Source organism: Oncorhynchus tshawytscha, linkage group LG26, assembly GCF_018296145.1.
Source record: "Oncorhynchus tshawytscha isolate Ot180627B linkage group LG26, Otsh_v2.0, whole genome shotgun sequence".
Lineage (NCBI taxonomy): Eukaryota > Metazoa > Chordata > Actinopteri > Salmoniformes > Salmonidae > Oncorhynchus > Oncorhynchus tshawytscha.
The window spans coordinates 54,107,737-54,132,340 of NC_056454.1; the positions used below are offsets into that span (position 1 = coordinate 54,107,737).

At 47.0% G+C, this 24,604-nt stretch overlaps 1 protein-coding gene across 8 annotated transcripts in view; it reads left to right on the top strand.

Moving 5' to 3' along the window:
• The window catches only part of dip2a (disco-interacting protein 2 homolog A), a 193,353-nt gene that overhangs the window by 77,147 nt on the left and 91,602 nt on the right, over window positions 1–24,604 (top strand). For 5 of the 8 annotated variants that reach the window (XM_042306856.1, XM_042306850.1, XM_042306849.1 and 2 more), the window contains 2 exons: window positions 8,341–8,478; window positions 22,310–22,429. In XM_042306856.1, coding sequence (XP_042162790.1) covers window positions 8,341–8,478; window positions 22,310–22,429 — 258 coding nt within the window. The remainder of the gene's footprint in view (window positions 1–8,340; window positions 8,479–22,309; window positions 22,430–24,604) is intronic. The other 3 variants (XM_042306851.1, XM_042306854.1, XM_042306855.1) reach the window with 1 other exon arrangement.

Here is a 24,604-nt window from a genome sequence, read left to right on the forward strand (position 1 = left end):
TTTGTGATCATTTTGACCCCACGGGGTGAGATCTTGCGTGGAGCCCCAGATCGAGGGAGATTATCAGTGGTCTTGTATGTCTTCCATTTCCAAATAATTGCTCCTACAGTTGATTTCTTCAAACCAAGCTGCTTACCTATTGCAGATTCAGTCTTCCCAGCCTGGTGCAGGGCTACAATTTTGTTTCTGGTGGTCTTTGACAGCTCTTTGGTCTTGGCCATAGTGGAGTTTGGAGTGTGACTGTTTGAGGTTGTGGACAGGTGTCTTTTATACTGATAACAAGTTCAAACAAGTGCCATTAATACAGGTAACGAGTGGAGGTCAGAGGAGCCTCTTAAAGAAGAAGTTACAGGTCTGTGAGAGCCAGAAATCTTGCTTGTTTGTAGGTGACCAAATACTTTTTTTTCACCATAATTTGCAAATAAATTCATAAAAAATCCTACAATGTGATTTTCTGGATTTTTTTCCCCCCATTTTGTCTGTCATAGTTGAAGTGTACCTATGATGAAAATTACAGGCCTCATCTTTTTCAGTGGGAGAAGTTGCACAATTGGCGGCTGACTAAATACTTTTTTGCCCCACTGTAGATAATAGCTGGCTGCTGAGTACAGACCTCTAGGAACGTATAGATAATAGCTGGAATTAGCCACACGTAGTGAAACACATCTGTCCAGTTTGACAGTCGTGTTGTTGTTTCTTCTAGTGAGACATCTGTCCAGTTTGACAGTCGTGTTAGGCTACATATCATTGTTTCTTCTAGTGAGATATCTGTCCAGTTTGACAGTCGTGTTGTTTGGCTACATATCATTGTTTCTTCTAGTGAGACATCTGTCCAGTTTGACAGTCGTGTTAGGCTACATATCATTGTTTCTTCTAGTGAGATATCTGTCCAGTTTGACAGTCGTGTTGTTTGGCTACATATCATTGTTTCTTCTAGTGAGACATCTGTCCAGTTTGACAGTCGTGTTGTTTGGCTACATATCGTTGTTTCTTCTAGTGAGACATCTGTCCAGTTTGACAGTCATGTTGTTAGGCTGCATATCATTGTTTCTTCTAGTGAGACATCTGTCCAGTTTGACAGTCGTGTTGTTAGGCTACATATCGTTGTTTCTTCTAGTGAGACATCTGTCCAGTTTGACAGTCGTGTTGTTAGGCTACATATCATTGTTTCTTCTAGTGAGACATCTGTCCAGTTTGACAGTCGTGTTGTTAGGCTACATATCATTGTTTCTTCTAGTGAGACATCTGTCCAGTTTGACAGTCGTGTTGTTAGGCTACATATCTACTGGTGAGAGACCAATATAATTTCAGTTGTTCAAGTATTGCACTATGTCCACATCCTTCTGGATGAGCTGAATGATAACAACAGGGATTGGCTGCTAGGTTGGACCTCCAGCCAATGTGTTCCTGAGCTAGTTGGCAGGACCAGAACGTAAATAACCTACTAGCTTCCCAATTCATTTACTAAATGACTTTAGTGGGATAATCAATTCGATCTGATTACAGTGGGTAAAATCACCAATGTCTCTATTGATAGTCCTACCTACTCTATTAAAATACTTGAATCTTACCGTATTTCTACAATTCCAAACCAGTGTGTCTTGTTTGCAACGAAACTGTTGCTATTTGCAAATAATTCAATATGAGATTTCATTATGAATCCATGCATGGTACGTTCAGATTTTCCACCCCAGACATGAGACCTGAGTCCGACGCAGATTGGAGGTAGGCTTATTTAAGGAGTGCATGGTGACAGTATTTGTAGGAAATGGCTATATATTGATAACATAATTGTCAAACAGTTTAGACTAGCTCTTATTTCTTAGTGCTCATCTTAGTAAATTAGCCTACTCAACTTTCAGCACCTGGAGCTGTCCATTTTAGAAATGGTGATCCACACACGAATGGTGACTGCATCTCAACTCATATTTTTTCTAATTTATCCAATTATATTCCGTTCTGTTTTTATCATGAACATATTCCCACCAATATTGTAATTAAGTTTTCATGTGTGTTTTGCACGTTTTATCAAACTGTTGAGGCATGCTGCTATTTATGGCAACTAATTAGCCCGCTGACAGATGTAGGTGGGCTCTCCTTCTCCGTGGCTAACGTGAGTAAAACATTTAAACGTGTTAACCCTCGCAAGGCTGCTGGCCCAGATGGCATCCCCAGCCACGTCCTCAGAGCATGTGCAGTACAAGTGAGCATGGTCAGTACAAGTGCGTCAAAGCAGGGACCGAGAGACTGAAAAACAGCTTCTATCTCAAGGCCATCAACTGTTAAACAGCCATTGCGAACATAGAGTGGCGGCTGCCAACGTACTGACTCAAATCTCTAGCCACTTTAATAATTAAGAATTGGATGTAATAAATGGATCACTAGCCACTTTAAACAATACCACTTTATCATGTTTACATACCCTACATTACTCATCTCATATGTATATACTGTAATCTATACCATCTACTGCATCTTTTGCATATGCCGTTCGGCCATCGCTCATCCATATATTTATATGTACATATTCTTATTCATTCCTTTACACTTGTGTGTGTGTGTAAGATAGTTGTTGTTAAATTGTTAGATTACTTGTTAGATATTACTGCACGGTCAGAACTAGAAGCTCAAGCATTTCACTACACTCGCATTATCTGCTAACCATGTGTATGTGACCAATAAAAATTTGAATTGATGAAATAACCAAATAAATATATATTTGTGTTTATTTTCCCCCATTAAAAACACTCTTATCTGTCAAGGTTGGAACTGTTGCTGTTCAAATACAATAAATATGTTTTTATTCTGAACTGGAATAAACTGATTGATCACATCACACAGATGTAGACCAGAAAACACACACAGTCCTGATGAGAGGTCTGTGGCTGGTTGAAATTTTCAGCAAACATGTCTATTCTGGGTTTAGGTTTTGGCAGTGCAACCCTGAGGTCATGCTCAGCATGGAGTCTGTTTTTGTACTTGTTTTTTAAGTTGAGAACGCTGACTAACATGGGAGTGTGGTGCCAAACTGGACCAGAACATCTACTGCTTTCTCAGTCAGGCAGGAGACCACGTCCTGCTTTAGATGAGCTACCCAGAACTGTGAGTGTGTTTGCCTTCAAAATCTTCAACCCGTTTGTTTATTCCATAATAAAAATGATTACTCGTATTTTAACCGCAACAGTTCCAACCTTGACTTGTTTTCAACAGTAAGTTCTAGTAAAATGTGCAGTAGGCCTGGTCATTTCCACAGTAAAATGTGCAGTAGGCCTGATCATTTCTAGTGAGATGTGCAGTAGGCCTGATAATTTCTACAGTGAGATGTGCAGTAGGCCTGATTAATTTCTACAGTGAGATGTGCAGTAGGCCTGATTAATTTCTACAGTGAGATGTGCAGTAGGCCTGATCATTTCTACAGTGAGATGTGCAGTAGGCCTGATCATTTCTACAGTGAGATGTGCAGTTACTGAGGGTTGCACAATCCGTAGCTAGTTACCTTGCTTTGGCTGACTTTTGCTAGCTAGCTATTAGATGTGTCAGGGAATTGCTTGAAAGAAACTCACATCGACTACTTTAAAAAAAAAAAAAAAAATTATTTCACCTTTATTTAACCAGGTAGGCCAGTTGAGAACAAGTTCTCATTTGCAACTGCGACCTGGCCAAGATAAAGCATAGCAGTGTGAGCAGACAACACAGAGTTACACATGGAATAAACAATTAACAAGTCAATAACACAGTAGAAGACAAAGGAGGGGAGTCTATATACAATGTGTGCAAAAGGCATGAGGAGGTAGGCGAATAATTACAATTTTGCAGATTAACACTGGAGTGATAAATGATCAGATGGTCATGTACAGGTAGAGATATTGGTGTGCAAAAGAGCAAGTAAATAAATAAAAACAGTATGGGGATGAGGTAGGTGAAAATGGGTGGGCTATTTACCAATAGACTATGTACAGCAGCAGCGATCGGTTAGCTGCTCAGATAGCTGATGTTTGAAGTTGGTGAGGGAGATAAAAGTCTCCAACTTCAGCGATTTTTGCAATTCGTTCCAGTCACAGGCAGCAGAGTACTGGAACGAAAGGCGGCCAAATGAGGTGTTGGCTTTAGGGATGATCAGTGAGATACACCTGCTGGAGCGCGTGCTACGGATGGGTGTTGCCATCGTGACCAGTGAGCTGAGATAAGGCGGAGCTTTACCTAGCATGGACTTGTAGATGACCTGGAGCCAGTGGGTCTGGCGACGAATATGTAACGAGGGCCAGCCGACCAGAGCATACAGGTCGCAGTGGTTGGTGGTATAAGGTGCTTTAGTGACAACGGATGGCACTGTGATAGACTGCATCCAGTTTGCTGAGTAGAGTGTTGGAAGCCATTTTGTAGATGACATCGCCGAAGTCGAGGATCGGAAGGATAGTCAGTTTTACTAGGGTAAGCTTGGCGGCGTGAGTGAAGGAGGCTTTGTTGCGGAATAGAAAGCCGACTCTTGATTTGATTTTCGATTGGAGATGTTTGATATGAGTCTGGAAGGAGAGTTTGCAGTCTAGCCAGACACCTAGGTACTTATAGATGTCCACATATTCAAGGTCGGAACCATCCAGGGTGGTGATGCTAGTCGGGCATGCGGGTGCAGGCAGCGATCGGTTGAAAAGCATGCATTTGGTTTTACTAGCGTTTAAGAGCAGTTGGAGGCCACGGAAGGAGTGTTGTATGGCATTGAAGCTTGTTTGGAGGTTAGATAGCACAGTGTCCAATGACGGGCCGAAAGTATATAGAATGGTGTCGTCTGCGTAGAGGTGGATCAGGGAATCGCCCTCAGCAAGAGCAACGTCATTGATATATACAGAGAAAGGGTCGGCCCGAGAATTGAACCCTGTGGCACCCCCATAGAGACTGCCAGAGGACCGGACAGCATGCCCTCCGATTTGACACACTGAACTCTGTCTGCAAAGTAATTGGTGAACCAGGCAAGGCAGTCATCCGAAAAACCGAGGCTACTGAGTCTGCCGATAAGAATATGGTGATTGACAGAGTCGAAAGCCTTGGCAAGGTCAATGAAGACGGCTGCACAGTACTGTCTTTTATCGATGGCGGTTATGATATCGTTTAGTACCTTGAGTGTTGCTGAGGTGCACCCGTGACCGGCTCGGAAACCAGATTGCACAGCGGAGAGGGTACGGTGGGATTCGAGATGGTCAGTGACCTGTTTGTTGACTTGGCTTTCGAAGACCTTAGATAGGCAGGGCAGGATGGATATAGGTCTGTAACAGTTTGGGTCCAGGGTGTCTCCCCCTTTGAAGAGGGGGATGACTGCGGCAGCTTTCCAAGAGATGGTACTCCATTATAATGGTACTCCATTATTTCTGCTTACAAGTGTCATCATCACCTATTATAAAATGACAACAGTGCCTTGCTAGCTGACTCGTTTCCTGAAAGAAGTTCCTGGGTTTACCGTCATGCTGTGGATGTTTGGTCAGGACGTTTCGTTTTAGTTTGTTCGTTTTGAGAGACCGATTACTAATCACTTCAATCAACCAAATTTATTTATAAAGCCCTTACATCAGCTGATATCACAAAGTGCTGTACAGAATCTCAGCCTGAAACCCCAAACAGCAAGGTGGGGGTTTCCTCGTCTAGGTGGCTAGGAAAAACTCCCTAGAAAGGCCAGAACCGAGGAAGAAACCTAGAGAGGGACCAGGCTATGAGGGGTGGCCAGTCCTCTTCTAGCTGTGCCGGGTAGAGAGGGACCAGGCTATGAGGGGTGGCCAGTCCTCTTCTGGCTGTGCCAGGTGGAGATTATAACAGAACTTGGCCAAGATGTTCAAATGTTCATAGATGACCAGCAGGATCAAATAATAATAATATTGGTTGTCGAGGGTGCAACAGGTCAGCACCTCAGGAGTAAATGTCAGTTGGCTTTTCATAGCCGATCATTCAGAGTATCTCTACCGCTCCTGCTGTCTCTAGAGAGTTGTGGACATTGTGGACGCTCCTTGTTAATTCTCAGTGTGTATGAAACCAAGAGAGAAACTGATCGCTGTATGAGCTCAGTCAGAACTTGTGGCTAGCTTGAGTCCGTTTGCTGACAGCTGTGAGTGATGGCAAGTGGGAATGACAAGTCAGTGGCTGACAGCTGCATCTGCTGGTGAACAGCAGTGCTGCAGCGTGTGGGTCACGGAGTGATCTTCAAATAAACTGCCCAAAAAATATCTGGTAAACCGCAAAGCACACAGGCATCTCTCCCACTCGCGCAGTTGCCAAACTGAGCACAGACACCGCTGCTAAGCAGAGTGTGCACTGAACAGAGAGTTGCGCAGTTGCGCTTGGCCAAATCAATTCCACTAATGAACGAAATAATTATAAATTTACTCAGACATGTCGTGACCCACCATTAACAGGTCCTCGACTTTAAGAAAGGCTGATCTAAGGAAACGCCAAGTAATTTAGTCTCAGCTGAGGTCTAGAACTTAAGGATTGATTTGTACCAAATGCAATGATCTTAGTTTTAGACATGTTCAGTTTTGGAGATGGCACCCATTCCAATACAGACTGCAACTGGGTTTCAGTGACATCATTAACTGTGGTTGCTGATGCGTATATGGTTGAATCATCAGCATACATGGACACATTGCTTTTTTTAATGCCAGTGGCAGGTCATTGGTAAAAATAGAAAAGACCGCAGGGCCTAAAGAGCTGCCCTGCAGTACACCACACTTTACATGTTTAACATTAGAGAAGCTAAAATTGAAGAAAACCTATTCTATTAGTTATCTCTCAATCCATGATATGGCAGAGGTTGAAGAGCCATTACACATATGTTTTCTCAACAACCAATTATGGTCAATAATATCACAGGCTGCACTGAAATCTAACAGTACAGCTCCCACAATCTTATCAATTTATCAATTTCGTTCAACCAATCATCTGTCATTTGTGTCAGTGCAGTACATGTTGAGTGCCCTTCTCTATAAGCATGCTGAAAGTCTGTTCATTTGTTTAGAGAAATAGCATTGTATTTGGTCGAACACCATTTTTTCCAACAGTTTTCTAAGAGCTGGAAGCAAGCTGATATCTACACCTGCATTGCTTGCTGTTTGGGGTTTTAGGCTGGGTTTCTGTACAGCACTTTGAGATATCAGCTGATGTAAATTTGATTTTGATTTGATTTGATAGGTCTGCTGTTAGAACCAGTAAAGGCTGCTTTACCTCTCTCTTAGCGGAATGACTTTGGCTTCCCTCCAGGGATGAGGACAAAGACTTTCCTCTAGACTCAGATTAAAGATATGACAGATAGGAGTGGCTATAGAGTCAGCCACCATCCTCAGCAGCTTTCCATCTAAGTTGTCAATGCCAGGAGATTTGTCATTATTGATCGATGACAATCATTTGTTCACCTCTCCCACACTAACTTTACAAAACGATAACTTCCAATGCTTTTCTTTAATTTGTTTAAAAATATATATAAATACGATGACTCGCTGTTTGTTGGCATTTCCTGCCTAAACCTGCCCACCTTGCCAATGAGGTAATCCTTAAAATAAATGGTCAGACTAGACCATCGAGTCTAGTACACTGGCTTCAGTTAATCCTGTTCCATCTAGTCCAGAACTCTGGCTTCAGTTAATCCTGTTCCATCTAGTCTAGAATACTGGCTTCAGTTAATCCTGTTCCATCTAGTCTAGAATACTGGCTTCAGTTAATCCTGTTCCATCTAGTCTAGAATACTGGCTTCAGTTAATCCTGTTCCATCTAGTCTAGAATACTGGCTTCAGTTAATCCTGTTCCATCTAGTCTAGAATACTGGCTTCAGTTAATCCTGTTCCATCTAGTCTAGAATACTGGCTTCAGTTAATCCTGTTCCATCTAGTCTAGAATACTGGCTTCAGTTAATCCTGTTCCATCTAGTCTAGAATACTGGCTTCAGTTAATCCTGTTCCATCTAGTCTAGAATACTGGCTTCAGTTAATCCTGTTCCATCTAGTCTAGAATACAGGCTTCAGTTAATCCTGTTCCATCTAGTCTAGAATACAGGCTTCAGTTAATCCTGTTCCATCTAGTCTAGAACACAGGCTTCAGTTTTTGCCGTTCCTCACCATGAAGAGGTTAGATGCCATCTATCAACACTCAATAATACCCTTGAGAGAAATTATAGATTTGACTGTGAAGTTCTAAATATTAAGTTCTCAGCTAGTCCAGTCCTGTCAGGTCTATAGTGTTTAGGAGCGCACTAAAGTGTTGAATGACTGAATGTAATCCCATAATAGGCCTTAGAATTAAATCACATGAAAGTGTTTGACCCTAACTAGTCCCAGCAGCCTTTGACTTCTGACCTCCACACAGATAACCACTCCGCCCCCCCAGACGTGACTGGCCTATTGGAACACTCGCTGCATGCGGACAGAGACAGACCCCCGGTGGCGTCGGTGAAGGTGGTCCCCAGGGGGTACAACCACTCCAGCATCATGGAAACCGCCGATGGTGAGTCCCACTGTCAACCCGGGTAGCCATGGCAACATCTCAGTCAATGAGAGCTCAGTAAGAAGCCTATCTATCCACCCCTCAGTAACAACAGAGCTTCACTCTACTCATGTTAACATGTGACTGATTTCATTCACTAGTGGAGAGAGAGGATTTTCATTTGAAACATGGAATGTACCTGCAGTTGATTTACAATAGTGTGCTGGGATGGGTAAGGGTCAGTTCCTGAGTTGTGATAGAGGTCATTTAGAGGGGTGACAGATGAACGGTGTCCCCGGAGACGGCTTTTGGCCTGCTATCTATCTGACTCTGATGGACCGTAAGTTCGAAGGTGAGAGAGCCCTCGGTCTTACCGATGGTATTTATAAATGAGCTATTACCCAGTTATGTCTGGTGTCTGTGTGCCCTGTTGTCCCAGCTACAGTGTCTGGTGTCTGTGTGCCCTGTTGTACCAGCTACAGTGTCTGGTGTCTGTGTGCCCTGTTGTACCAGCTACAGTGGCTGGTGTCTGTGTGCCCTGTTGTACCAGCTACAGTGGCTGGTGTCTGTGTACCCCGTTGTACCAGCTACAGTGTCTGGTGTACCCCGTTGTACCAGCTACAGTGTCTGGTGTACCCTGTTATACCAGCTACAGTGGCTGGTGTCTGTTGTACCAGCTACAGTGGCTGGTGTCTGCCCTGTTGTACCAATACAGTGGCTGGTGTCTGTGTGCCCTGTTGTACCAGCTACAGTGGCTGGTGTCTGTGTGCCCTGTTGTACCAGCTACAGTGGCTGGTGTCTGTGTGCCCTGTTGTACCAGCTACAGTGTCTGTGTACCCCGTTGTACCAGCTACAGTGGCTGGTGTCTATGTACCCTGTTATACCAGCTACAGTGGCTGGTGTCTGTGTACCCTGTTGTACCAGCTACAGTGGCTGGTGTCTGTGTGCCCTGTTGTACCAGCTACAGTGGCTGGTGTCTGTGTGCCCTGTTGTACCAGCTACAGTGGCTGGTGTCTGTGTGCCCTGTTGTACCAGCTACAGTGGCTGGTGTCTGTGTGCCCTGTTGTACCAGCTACAGTGGCTGGTGTCTGTGTGCCCTGTTGTACCAGCTACAGTGTCTGTGTACCCCGTTGTACCAGCTACAGTGTCTGTGTACCCCGTTGTACCAGCTACAGTGTCTGGTGTACCCCGTTGTACCAGCTACAGTGTGGCTGGTGTCTATGTACCCTGTTATACCAGCTACAGTGGCTGGTGTCTGTGTGCCCTGTTGTACCAGCTACAGTGGCTGGTGTCTGTGTGCCCTGTTGTACCAGCTACAGTGGCTGGTGTCTGTGTGCCCTGTTGTACCAGCTACAGTGCCTGTGTACCCCGTTGTACCAGCTACAGTGGCTGGTGTCTATGTACCCTGTTATACCAGCTACAGTGGCTGGTGTCTGTGTGCCCTGTTGTACCAGCTACAGTGGCTGGTGTCTGTGTGCCTTGTTGTACCAGCTACAGTGGCTGGTGTCTGTGTACCCCGTTGTACCAGCTACAGTGCCTGTGTACCCCGTTGTACCAGCTACAGTGGCTGGTGTCTATGTACCCTGTTATACCAGCTACAGTGGCTGGTGTCTGTGTACCCTGTTGTACCAGCTACAGTGGCTGGTGTCTGTGTGCCCTGTTGTACCAGCTACAGTGGCTGGTGTCTGTGTGCCCTGTTGTACCAGCTACAGTGGCTGGTGTCTGTGTGCCCTGTTGTACCAGCTACAGTGGCTGGTGTCTGTGTACCCCGTTGTACCAGCTACAGTGCCTGTGTACCCTGTTGTACCAGCTACAGTGTCTGTGTACCCCGTTGTACCAGCTACAGTGGCTGGTGTCTATGTACCCTGTTATACCAGCTACAGTGGCTGGTGTCTGTGTACCCTGTTGTACCAGCTACAGTGGCTGGTGTCTGTGTGCCCTGTTGTACCAGCTACAGTGGCTGGTGTCTGTGTGCCCTGTTGTACCAGCTACAGTGGCTGGTGTCTGTGTGCCCTGTTGTACCAGCTACAGTGGCTGGTGTCTGTGTGCCCTGTTGTACCAGCTACAGTGGCTGGTGTCTGTGTACCCCGTTGTACCAGCTACAGTGTCTGTGTACCCCGTTGTACCAGCTACAGTGTCTGGTGTACCCCGTTGTACCAGCTACAGTGTCTGGTGTACCCCATTGTACCAGCTACAGTGGCTGGTGTCTATGTACCCTGTTATACCAGCTACAGTGGCTGGTGTCTGTGTGCCCTGTTGTACCAGCTACAGTGGCTGGTGTCTGTGTGCCCTGTTGTACCAGCTACAGTGGCTGGTGTCTGTGTGCCCTGTTGTACCAGCTACAGTGGCTGGTGTCTGTGTACCCCGTTGTACCAGCTACAGTGTCTGGTGTACCCCGTTGTACCAGCTACAGTGGCTGGTGTCTATGTACCCTGTTATACCAGCTACAGTGGCTGGTGTCTGTGTGCCCTGTTGTACCAGCTACAGTGGCTGGTGTCTGTGTGCCCTGTTGTACCAGCTACAGTGGCTGGTGTCTGTGTGCCCTGTTGTACCAGCTACAGTGGCTGGTGTCTGTGTGCCCTGTTGTACCAGCTACAGTGGCTGGTGTCTGTGTGCCCTGTTGTACCAGCTACAGTGGCTGGTGTCTGTGTGCCCTGTTGTACCAGCTACAGTGGCTGGTGTCTGTGTGCCCTGTTGTACCAGCTACAGTGGCTGGTGTCTGTGTGCCCTGTTGTACCAGCTACAGTGGCTGGTGTCTGTGTGCCCTGTTGTACCAGCTACAGTGGCTGGTGTCTGTGTGCCCTGTTGTACCAGCTACAGTGGCTGGTGTCTGTGTACCCCGTTGTACCAGCTACAGTGCCTGTGTACCCCGTTGTACCAGCTACAGTGGCTGGTGTCTATGTACCCTGTTATACCAGCTACAGTGGCTGGTGTCTGTGTGCCCCGTTGTACCAGCTACAGTGTCTGGTGTACCCCGTTGTACCAGCTACAGTGTCTGGTGTACCCCGTTGTACCAGCTACAGTGGCTGGTGTCTATGTACCCTGTTATACCAGCTACAGTGGCTGGTGTCTGTGTACCCTGTTGTACCAATACAGTGGCTGGTGTCTGTGTGCCCTGTTGTACCAGCTACAGTGACTGGTGTCTGTGTACCCTGTTGTACCAATACAGTGGCTGGTGTCTGTGTGCCCTGTTGTACCAGCTACAGTGGCTGGTGTCTATGTACCCTGTTATACCAGCTACAGTGGCTGGTGTCTGTGTACCCTGTTGTACCAATACAGTGGCTGGTGTCTGTGTGCCCTGTTGTACCAGCTACAGTGACTGGTGTCTGTGTACCCTGTTGTACCAATACAGTGGCTGGTGTCTGTGTGCCCTGTTGTACCAGCTACAGTGGCTGGTGTCTGTGTGCCCTGTTGTACCAGCTACAGTGGCTGGTGTCTGTGTGCCTTGTTGTACCAGCTACAGTGGCTGGTGTCTGGCTGTACCAGTACAGTGCCTGTGTACCCCGTTGTACCAGCTACAGTGCCTGTGTACCCCGTTGTACCAGCTACAGTGGCTGGTGTCTATGTACCCTGTTATACCAGCTACAGTGGCTGGTGTCTGTGTACCCTGTTGTACCAGCTACAGTGGCTGGGTGTCTGTTGTACCAGCTACAGTGGCTGGTGTCTGTTGTACCAGCTACAGTGGCTGGTGTCTGTGTGCCCTGTTGTACCAGCTACAGTGGCTGGTGTCTGTGTGCCCTGTTGTACCAGCTACAGTGGCTGGTGTCTGTGTACCCCGTTGTACCAGCTACAGTGTCTGTGTACCCTGTTGTACCAGCTACAGTGTCTGTGTACCCCGTTGTACCAGCTACAGTGGCTGGTATCTGTGTGCCCTGTTGTACCAGCTACAGTGGCTGGTGTCTGTGTACCCTGTTGTACCAGCTACAGTGGCTGGTGTCTGTGTGCCCTGTTGTACCAGCTACAGTGGCTGGTGTCTGTGTGCCCTGTTGTACCAGCTACAGTGGCTGGTGTCTGTGTGCCCTGTTGTACCAGCTACAGTGGCTGGTGTCTGTGTGCCCTGTTGTACCAGCTACAGTGGCTGGTGTCTGTGTGCCCTGTTGTACCAGCTACAGTGGCTGGTGTCTGTGTGCCCTGTTGTACCAGCTACAGTGGCTGGTGTCTGTGTACCCCGTTGTACCAGCTACAGTGTCTGTGTACCCCGTTGTACCAGCTACAGTGTCTGGTGTACCCCGTTGTACCAGCTACAGTGTCTGGTGTACCCCATTGTACCAGCTACAGTGGCTGGTGTCTATGTACCCTGTTATACCAGCTACAGTGGCTGGTGTCTGTGTGCCCTGTTGTACCAGCTACAGTGGCTGGTGTCTGTGTGCCCTGTTGTACCAGCTACAGTGGCTGGTGTCTGTGTGCCCTGTTGTACCAGCTACAGTGGCTGGTGTCTGTGTACCCCGTTGTACCAGCTACAGTGCCTGTGTACCCCGTTGTACCAGCTACAGTGGCTGGTGTCTATGTACCCTGTTATACCAGCTACAGTGGCTGGTGTCTGTGTGCCCTGTTGTACCAGCTACAGTGGCTGGTGTCTGTGTGCCCTGTTGTACCAGCTACAGTGGCTGGTGTCTGTGTGCCCTGTTGTACCAGCTACAGTGGCTGGTGTCTGTGTGCCCTGTTGTACCAGCTACAGTGGCTGGTGTCTGTGTGCCCTGTTGTACCAGCTACAGTGGCTGGTGTCTGTGTGCCCTGTTGTACCAGCTACAGTGGCTGGTGTCTGTGTACCCTGTTGTACCAGCTACAGTGGTTGGTGTCTGTGTACCCTGTTGTACCAGCTACAGTGGCTGGTGTCTGTGTACCCCGTTGTACCAGCTACAGTGTCTGGTGTACCCCGTTGTACCAGCTACAGTGTCTGGTGTACCCCGTTGTACCAGCTACAGTGTCTGGTGTACCCCGTTGTACCAGCTACAGTGGCTGGTGTCTATGTACCCTGTTATACCAGCTACAGTGGCTGGTGTCTGTGTACCCTGTTGTACCAATACAGTGGCTGGTGTCTGTGTGCCCTGTTGTACCAGCTACAGTGACTGGTGTCTGTGTGCCCTGTTGTACCAGCTACAGTGGCTGGTGTCTGTGTGCCCTGTTGTACCAGCTACAGTGGCTGGTGTCTGTGTACCCCGTTGTACCAGCTACAGTGCCTGTGTACCCCGTTGTACCAGCTACAGTGGCTGGTGTCTATGTACCCTGTTATACCAGCTACAGTGGCTGGTGTCTGTGTACCCTGTTGTACCAGCTACAGTGGCTGGTGTCTGTGTGCCCTGTTGTACCAGCTACAGTGGCTGGTGTCTGTGTGCCCTGTTGTACCAGCTACAGTGGCTGGTGTCTGTGTGCCCTGTTGTACCAGCTACAGTGGCTGGTGTCTGTGTGCCCTGTTGTACCAGCTACAGTGGCTGGTGTCTGTGTGCCCTGTTGTACCAATACAGTGTCTGATGTACCCCGTTGTACCAGCTACAGTGGCTGGTGTCTATGTACCCTGTTATACCAGCTACAGTGGCTGGTGTCTGTGTACCAATACAGTGGCTGGTGTCTGTGTGCCCTGTTGTACCAATACAGTGGCTGGTGTCTGTGTGCCCTGTTGTACCAGCTACAGTGGCTGGTGTCTATGTACCCTGTTATACCAGCTACAGTGGCTGGTGTCTGTGTACCCTGTTGTACCAATACAGTGGCTGGTGTCTGTGTGCCCCGTTGTACCAGCTACAGTGGCTGGTGTCTATGTACCCTGTTATACCAGCTACAGTGGCTGGTGTCTGTGTACCAATACAGTGGCTGGTGTCTGTGTGCCCTGTTGTACCAATACAGTGGCTGGTGTCTGTGTGCCCTGTTGTACCAGCTACAGTGGCTGGTGGTGTCTGTGTACCAGCCCCGTTGTACCAGCTACAGTGCCTGTGTACCCCGTTGTACCAGCTACAGTGGCTGGTGTCTATGTACCCTGTTATACCAGCTACAGTGGCTGGTGTCTGTGTACCCTGTTGTACCAGCTACAGTGGCTGGTGTCTGTGTGCCCTGTTGTACCAGCTACAGTGGCTGGTGTCTGTGTGCCCTGTTGTACCAGCTACAGTGGCTGGTGTCTGTGTGCCCTGTTGTACCAGCTACAGTGGCTGGTGTCTGTGTGCCCTGTTGTACCAGCTACAGTGGCTGGTGTCTGTGTGCCCTGTTGTACCAATACAGTGTCTGATGTACCCCGTTGTACCAGCTACAGTGGCTGGTGTCTATGTACCCTGTTATACCAGCTACAGTGGCTGGTGTCTGTGTACCAATACAGTGGCTGGTGTCTGTGTGCCCTGTTGTACCAATACAGTGGCTGGTGTCTGTGTGCCCTGTTGTACCAGCTACAGTGGCTGGTGTCTATGTACCCTGTTATACCAGCTACAGTGGCTGGTGTCTGTGTACCCTGTTGTACCAATACAGTGGCTGGTGTCTGTGTGCCCCGTTGTACCAGCTACAGTGGCTGGTGTCTATGTACCCTGTTATACCAGCTACAGTGGCTGGTGTCTGTGTACCAATACAGTGGCTGGTGTCTGTGTGCCCTGTTGTACCAATACAGTGGCTGGTGTCTGTGTGCCCTGTTGTACCAGCTACAGTGGCTGGTGTCTATGTACCCTGTTATACCAGCTACAGTGGCTGGTGTCTGTGTACCCTGTTGTACCAATACAGTGGCTGGTGTCTGTGTGCCCCGTTGTACCAGCTACAGTGGCTGGTGTCTATGTACCCTGTTATACCAGCTACAGTGGCTGGTGTCTGTGTACCAATACAGTGGCTGGTGTCTGTGTGCCCTGTTGTACCAGCTACAGTGGCTGGTGTCTGTGTACCCTGTTGTACCAGCTACAGTGGTTGGTGTATGTGTACCCTGTTGTACCAGCTACAGTGGCTGGTGTCTGTGTACCCTGTTGTACCAGCTACAGTGGCTGGTGTCTGTGTACCCTGTTGTACCAGCTACAGTGGCTGGTGTCTGTGTACCCCGTTGTACCAGCTACAGTGTCTGTGTACCCTGTTGTACCAGCTACAGTGTCTGTGTACCCCGTTGTACCAGCTACAGTGTCTGATGTACCCCGTTGTACCAGCTACAGTGGCTGGTGTCTATGTACCCTGTTATACCAGCTACAGTGGCTGGTGTCTGTGTACCCTGTTATACCAGCTACAGTGGCTGGTGTCTGTGTACCCTGTTGTACCAGCTACAGTGGCTGGTGTCTGTGTGCCCTGTTGTACCAGCTACAGTGGCTGGTGTCTGTGTGCCCTGTTGTACCAGCTACAGTGGCTGGTGTCTGTGTGCCCTGTTGTACCAGCTACAGTGTCTGGTGTCTGTGTGCCCTGTTGTACCAGCTACAGTGGCTGGTGTCTGTGTGCCCCGTTGTACCAGATACAGTGTCTGTGTACCCTGTTGTACCAGCTACAGTGGCTGGTGTCTATGTACCCCGTTGTACCAGCTACAGTGGCTGGTGTCTATGTACCCTGTTATACCAGCTACAGTGGCTGGTGTCTGTGTACCAATACAGTGGCTGGTGTCTGTGTGCCCTGTTGTACCAGCTACAGTGGCTGGTGTCTGTGTGCCCTGTTGTACCAGCTACAGTGCCTGTGTACCCTGTTGTACCAGCTACAGTGTCTGTGTACCCCGTTGTACCAGCTACAGTGGCTGGTGTCTATGTACCCTGTTTTACCAGCTACAGTGGCTGGTGTCTGTGTACCCTGTTGTACCAGCTACAGTGGCTGGTGTCTGTGTGCCCTGTTGTACCAGCTACAGTGGCTGGTGTCTGTGTGCCCTGTTGTACCAGCTACAGTGGCTGGTGTCTGTGTGCCCTGTTGTACCAGCTACAGTGGCTGGTGTCTGTGTGCCCTGTTGTACCAGCTACAGTGGCTGGTGTCTGTGTGCCCTGTTGTACCAGCTACAGTGGCTGGTGTCTGTGTGCCCTGTTGTACCAGATACAGTGTCTGTGTACCCTGTTGTACCAGCTACAGTGTCTGTGTACCCCGTTGTACCAGCTACAGTGTCTGGTGTACCCCGTTGTACCAGCTACAGTGGCTGGTGTCTATGTACCCCGTTGTACCAGCTACAGTGGCTGGTGTCTATGTACCATGTTATACCAGCTACAGTGGCTGGTGTCTGTGTACCAATACAGTGGCTGGTGTCTGTGTGCCCTGTTGTACCAGCTACAGTGGCTGGTGTCTGTGTGCCCTGTTATACCAGCTACAGTGGCTGGTGTCTGTGTACCCTGTTGTACCAATACAGTGGCTGGTGTCTGTGTGCCCCGTTGTACCAGCTACAGTGGCTGGTGTCTGTATACCAATACAGTGGCTGGTGTCTGTGTGCCCTGTTGTACCAGCTACAGTGGCTGGTGTCTGTGTACCCTGTTGTACCAGCTACAGTGGTTGGTGTCTGTGTACCCTGTTGTACCAGCTACAGTGGCTGGTGTCTGTGTGCCCTGTTGTACCAGCTACAGTGGCTGGTGTCTGTGTGCCCTGTTGTACCAGCTACAGTGGCTGGTGTCTGTGTGCCCTGTTGTACCAGCTACAGTGGCTGGTGTCTGTGTACCCCGTTGTACCAGCTACAGTGTCTGTGTACCCTGTTGTACCAGCTACAGTGTCTGGTGTCTGTACCCTGTTGTACCAGCTACAGTGGCTGGTGTCTGTGTACCCCGTTGTACCAGCTACAGTGTCTGTGTACCCCGTTGTACCAGCTACAGTGTCTGGTGTACCCCGTTGTACCAGCTACAGTGTCTGGTGTACCCCGTTGTACCAGCTACAGTGGCTGGTGTCTATGTACCCTGTTATACCAGCTACAGTGGCTGGTGTCTGTGTACCCTGTTGTACCAATACAGTGGCTGGTGTCTGTGTGCCCTGTTGTACCAGCTACAGTGGCTGGTGTCTGTGTGCCCTGTTGTACCAGCTACAGTGGCTGGTGTCTGTGTACCCCGTTGTACCAGCTACAGTGTCTGTGTACCCTGTTGTACCAGCTACAGTGTCTGTGTATCCCGTTGTACCAGCTACAGTGTCTGATGTACCCCGTTGTACCAGCTACAGTGGCTGGTGTCTGTGTACCCTGTTGTACCAATACAGTGACTGGTGTCTGTGTGCCCTGTTATACCAGCTACAGTTGCTGGTGTCTGTGTGCCCTGTTGTACCAGCTAAAGTGGCTGGTGTCTGTGTACCCTGTTGTACCAGCTACAGTGGCTGGTGTCTGTGTGCCCTGTTGTACCAGCTACAGTGGCTGGTGTCTGTGTGCCCTGTTGTACCAGCTACAGTGGCTGGTGTCTGTGTGCCCTGTTGTACCAGCTACAGTGGCTGGTGTCTGTGTGCCCTGTTGTACCAGCTACAGTGGCTGGTGTCTGTGTGCCCTGTTGTACCAGCTACAGTGGCTGGTGTCTGTGTGCCCTGTTGTACCAGCTACAGTGGCTGGTGTCTGTGTGCCCTGTTGTACCAGCTACAGTGGCTGGTGTCTGTGTGCCCTGTTGTACCAGCTACAGTGGCTGGTGTCTGTGTGCCCTGTTGTACCAGCTACAGTGGCTGGTGTCTGTGTGCCCTGTTGTACCAGCTACAGTGGCTGGTGTCTGTGTACCCTGTTGTACCAGCTATAGTGGCTGGTGTCTGTGTGCCCTGTTGTACCAGCTATAGTGGCTGGTGTCTGTGTACCCTGTTGTACCAGCTACAGTGGCTGGTGTCTGTGTACCCTGTTGTACCAGCTACAGTGGCTGGTGTCTGTGTGCCCTGTTATACCAGCTACAGTGTCTGTACCCCATTGTACCAGCTACAGCGGCTGGTGTCTGTGTACCCTGTTGTACCAGCTACAGTGGCTGGTGTCTGTGTGCCTTGTTATACCAGCTACAGTGGCTGGTGTCTGTGTACCCTGTTGTACCAGCTACAGTGGCTGGTATCTGTGTGCCCTGTTGTACCAGCTACAGTGGCTGGTGTCTGTGTGCCCTGTTATACCAGCTACAGTGTCTGGTGTCTGTGTGCCCTGTTGTACCAGCTACAGTGGCTGGTGTCTGTGTGCCCTGTTTATACCAGCTACAGTGGCTGGTGTCTGTGTGCCCTGTTATACCAGCTACAGTGGCTGGTGTCTGTGTACCCTGTTGTACCAGCTACAGTGGCTGGTGTCTGTGTGCCCTGTTGTACCAGCTACAGTGGCTGGTGTCTGTGTGCCCTGTTGTACCAGCTACAGTGGCTGGTGTCTGTGTGCCCTGTTGTACCAGCTACAGTGGCTGGTGTCTGTGTACCCTGTTGTACCAGCTATAGTGGCTGGTGTCTGTGTACCCTGTTGTACCAGCTACAGTGGCTGGTATCAACATTACAGAATAATAAACTCAGCTACAGCTGTTCAGTCATTGGATATCTTCTGAGTGTATCTGAGTGTATTAATACACTTCTGAGTGTATCTTCATGTATTAATTAATTATATTTTGGTATAAACAATCTAACTACATAATAAGATAATGGTAGAAATTGATTTGAATGGTTAATCTATTGATACTCTTGGAAAATCAAGATGCAGCCTTATCCACAATACAGGTGAATGCATATTTAATAGTAGTGTGTGCATACATTGACTTATTGATGTTGTTTTAGCTGGTTTCATGGGGCTACAGATAACAAAGAATCAGTTTCCCTTCCATGTGGGACCTATTTTATTGTACTGATCAGCAACATTTGCACGGAAGGAGCAATGTCTTGTTTTATAGAAGTGCACTCTGCTGATTTATAGCTCATCGTTCGGTTCTATGATAGCCATCTGCCACTCAGAGGACGTTGGACAGGTGTTTGGCATTGGCCCAAGCAGATTCAATTAACATGCTATGTATTCAATGTAGGTAATAGAAGGATACATGAATCAGCATGTTCTAGAAGGTTTAGGTGGACTAGCAGTAGTTGTTGTGTGTTTTTAAAAATCATGATTAGTATTAATGACAGGCGTCTCAATCTGATAGTGTGCGTGCTGTATTGAACACCATGTTGCTGCTGTTATATTAGAGGGGCTGCTTTAATGATACATGTTTTATTGAAGAGAAAGCTTGGTGACAAATGAAGCTATGTGGGTAAACATAAGATTACATGTTGTGGTGTTTTTTTAATTGGTCTGTGTTGACGTCTGACCCTGGTGTGCCCAGTGCTGCTCTGAGCTGCTTGATTTAAAAAAATATTTTTACCTTTTATTTTACTAGGCAAGTCAGTTAAGAACAAATTCTTATTTTCAATGACAGCCTAGGAACTGTGGGTTAACTGCCTGTTCAGTGGCAGAACGACAGATTTGTACCTTGTCAGCTCGGGGATTCGAACATGCAACCTTCCGGCTACTAGTCCAACGCTCTAACCACTAGGCTACCCTGCCGCCCCAGTGATGAGGAAATGAGAGGTGTCTGGAGACGAAGGTCTGAGGCTAGGGACTAGAGGGGTCTGGTGAAGCTGGTTGAGAGTATCTCTCTATGTTTCTCTCTCTTTCTTACTTTCTCTCCTTTTCTTTCTTTCTAAATTCAATTTAAGGGTTTTATTGGCATGGGAAACATATATTAACATTGCCAAAGCAAGTGAGGTAAATAATAAACAATAAAAATGAACAGTAAACATTACACATGCAGAAGTTCCAAAAGAATAAAGACATGACAAATGCCATATTATGTATATATTCACAGTGTTGTAATGATGTACAAATGGTCAAAATACTAAAGGGAAAATAAATAAACATAAATATGGGTTGTATTTACAATGGTGTTTGTTATTCACTGGTTGACCTTTTTCCTGTGGCAACAGGTCACAAATCTTGCTGCTGTGATGGAACACTGTGGTATTTCACCCAATAGATATGGGAGTTTATCAAAATCGTCTTTGTTTTCTATTTCTTTGGATCTGTGTAATCTGAAGGAAATATGTGTCTCTGATATGGTCATACATTTGGCAGGAGGTTAGGAAGTACAGCTCAGTTTCCACCTAATTTTGTAGGCAGTGTGCACATAGCCTGTCTTCTCTTGAGAGCCAGGTCTGCCTACGTCGGCCTCACTCAATAGCAAGGATATGCACACTCAATAGCAAGGCTATGCTCACTGAGTCTGTACATAGTCAAAGCTTTCCTTAAGTTTGGCTCGGTCACAGTGGTCAGGTTTTCTGCCACTGTGTACGGTCTCTTTAGGGCCAAATAGCATTCTAGTTTGCTCTGTTTTTTTTGTCAATTCTTTCCAATGTGTCAAGTAATTATCTTTTTGTTTTCTCATGATTTGGTTGGGTCTAATTGTGTTGCTGTTCTAGGGCTCTGTGGGGGTCTGTTTGTGAACAGTGCCCGAGGACCAGCTTGCTTAGGGGACTCTTCTCCAGGTTCATCTCTCTGTAGGTGATTGTTTGTTATGGAAGGTTTGGGAATCACTTCCTTTTTAGGTGTGTTGTAGAATTTAACAGCTCTTTATTTTTATCCAGATCCTAATTGGTATGTCAAATTAAATGTTCCTTTTGATCGCATAGAATGCCCTTCTTGCCTTGTCTCTCAGATCGTTTACAGCTTTGTGGAAGTTACCTGTGGCGCTGATGTTTAGGCCAAGGTATGTATAGTTTTTTGTGTGCTCTAGGGCAACGGTTTCTAGATGGTATTTGTATTTGTTGCCCTGGCGACTGGACCTTTTTGGAACAACATTATTTTTGTCTTACTGAGATTTACTGTCAGGGCCCAGGTCTGACAGAATCTGTGCAGAATATCTAGGTGCTGCTGTAGGCCCTTCTTGGTTGGTGACAGAAGCACCAGATCATCAGCAAACAGTAGACATTTGACTTCAGATTCTAGTAGGGTGAGGCCGGGTGCTGGAGACTGTTCTAGTGCCCTCGCCAATTTGTTGATATATATGTTGAAGAGGGTGGGGCTTATCCTGCATCCCTGTCTCACCCCACGGCCCTGTGAAAAGATTTTTTTTTTTGCCCATTTTAACCGCACACTTGTTGTTTGTGTACATGGATTTTATAATGTTATGTTTTTCCCCAACACCACTTTCCATCAATTTGTATAACAGACCCTCATGCCAAATTGAGTCAAAGGCTTTTTTGAAATCAACAAATCATGAGAAGACTTTGACTTTGTTTTTTTGTCAATTAGGGTGTGCAGGGTGAATACGTGGTCTTTCGTACGATAATTTGGTAAAAAGTCCATTTGACATTTGGTCAGTACATTGTTTTCTCTGAGGAAATGAACTAGTCTGCTGTTAATGATAATGCGGAGGATTTTCCCAAGGTTGCTGTTGACACATTTCCCACGCTAGTTATTGGGGTCAAATTTGTCTCCACTTTTGTGGTTTGGGTCCTTGGTTCCAAATATTGGGGAAGATCCCAGGGCTAAGGATGATGTTAGAGTTTACGTATAGCCAATTGGAATTTGTTGTCTGTATATTTTATCATTTCATTGAGGATACCATCAACACCACAGGCCTTTTTGGGTTGGAGTGTTTTTATTTTGTCCTGTAGTTCATTCAATGTAATTGGATAATCCAGTGGGTTCTGGTTGTCTTTTAATTGTTGATTCTAAGATTTGTATTTGATATCATGTATATGGTTTTGCTGTTCTTTGTTATCGGACCAAAACGATTGGAGAAGTGGTTTATCCATACATCTCTGTTTTGGATAGATAACTCTTCTTGTTTTTGTTAGTTTAAAAAAAAACATTTTCCCAGAAGTGGATTCTTCAATTACATTGAGCTGATTTTTGACATGCTGTACCTTCTTTTTCCGTAGTATATTTCTGTATCGTTTTAGTGATTCACCATAGTGAATGCGTAGACTCAGGTTTTCTGGGTCTCTATGTTTTTTGGTTGGATAGGTTTCTCAATGTCTCTCTCCCCCCTGTCTCTAGGTGTCCCAGTGAACAGCAGAGTGTCCTCTAAGATCCAGCAGCTTCTCAACACTCTGAAGAGACCTAAGAGACCGTCACTTAGAGAGTTCTTCATTGATGACTTCGAGGAGCTTGTAGATGGTAAGTTGCAGATATCTACTCATGGAAATCAAAGCTGTTTCTACACCTCTGTTATATAGAGTCCAGTTGAACGTTTCCAGGAAAACGCTTACCCCTTACATGGACAACCAGGGGTTGTTAAGGGAGTGGACAGGATGCAGGGAGGGCAGTGCTGACTGGAAGGGTAGTTTGATTGAGGTTGGGAGGCGTGGTGGCCGCGATGGCGTCTCAGCCGATTAGGGAAGATTAACTGCCACTTCGGAATGGCTTCAGGTGCGTTCCGGGGAGAATGGTGTCAATGCTTTACTCATGGCCGGTGAACAGGTGGGAGCGGAACATAGACACACTCCATCCAGAATGAACAAGGTGGTGGTTGTGTTCATGGAAAAAGTGAGTGTGCTTGCCTGCCTAGTTGTCGCTGGGAGTTTAGTGAGATGTGTGTTGGGGTTGATTTTAGAGGTCGACTGATTAATCGGAATGGCCGATTTCAAGTTTTCATAACAATCGGAAATCTGTATTTTTGGACACCGATTTGGCCTAATTTATTATTATTATTATTATTTACACCTTTATTTAACTAGGCAAGTCACGGTTAACTAGTCCAACGCTCTAACCACCTGCCTCTCATTGCACTCCCCGAGGAGCCTGCCTTTTACGCGAATGCAGTAAGCCAAGGTAAGTTGTTAGCTAGCATAAACTTATAAAAATCAATCAATCATAATCACTAGTTAACTACACATGGTTGATATTACTAGTTTATCTAGCGTGTCCTGCGGTGTTGCATATAATCGATGCGGTGCACATTTGCAAAAAAGTACTGTCGTTGTTCCAACGTGTACCTAATCATAAACATGAATGCCTTTCTTAAAATCAATACACAAGTATATGTTTTTAAACCTGCATATTTAGTTAATATTGCCTGTTAACATGAATTTATTTTAACGAGGGAAAATGTGTCACTTCTCTTGCAACAGAGTCAGGGTATATGCAGCAGTTTGGGCCGCCTGGCTCGTTGCGAACTGTGTGAAGACTATCTTCCTAACAAAGACAGCCAACTTCACCAAACGGGATGATTTAACAAAAGCGTTGCATTAATGTACCTAATCATAAACATCAATGCCTTTCTTAAAATCAATACACAGAAGTATATTTTTTTAAACCATCATATTTAGTTAAAATAAATTAATGTAAGCAGGTAATATTAAACTAGGGAAATTGTGGCACTTCTCTTGCATTCATTGCACACAGAGTCCGGGTATATGCAACAGTTTGGGCTGCCTGGCTCGTTGCGAACTAAATTACGTAAAATTCTGGCAAATATGACATGACATTGAAGGTTGTGCAATGTAACACGAATATTTAGACTTATGGATGCCACCTGTTAGATAAAATACCGAACGGTTCTGTAATTCACTGAAAGAATAAACGTTTTGTTTTCGAGATGATAGTTTCCGGATTCGACCATATTAATGACCTAAGGCTCGTATTTCTGTGTGTTATTATGTCTATGTTGTGTCTATGATTTGATATAGCAGTTTGACTGAGCGATGGTAGGCACCAGCAGGCTCGTAAGCATTCATTCAAACAGCACTTTCGTGTGTTTTGCCAGCAGCTCTTCGGAATGCTTCAAGCATTGCACTGTTTGACTTCAAGCCTATCAACTCCCGAGATTAGGCTGGTGTAACCGATGTGAAATGGCTAGCTAGTTAGCGGGGTGCGCGCTAATAGCGTTTCAAATGTCACTCGCTCTGAGACTTGGAGTAGTTGTTCCCCTTCATCTGCAAAGGCCGCGGCTTTTGTGGAGTGATGGGTAACGCTGCTTCGAGGGTGGCTGTTGTCAATGTGTTCCTGGTTCGAGCCCAGGTAGGAGCGAGGAGAGGGACGGAAGCTATACCGTTACACTGGCAATATTAAAGTGACGATAAGAACATCCAATAGTCAAAGGTATATGAAATACAAAACATATAGAGAAATAGTCGTATAATGGTGCGCGGGGTTAAGCAGGGGGAGGGATGGTACGCGGGGTTAAGCAGGGGAGGGATGGTACACGGGGTTAAGCAGGGGGAGGGATGGTACGCGGGTTAAGCAGGGGGAGGGATGGTACGCGGGGTTAAGCAGGGGGAGGGATGGTATATGGGGAGGGATGCTACGCGGGGTTAAGCAGGGGGAGGGATGGTGCGCGGGGTTAAGCAGGGG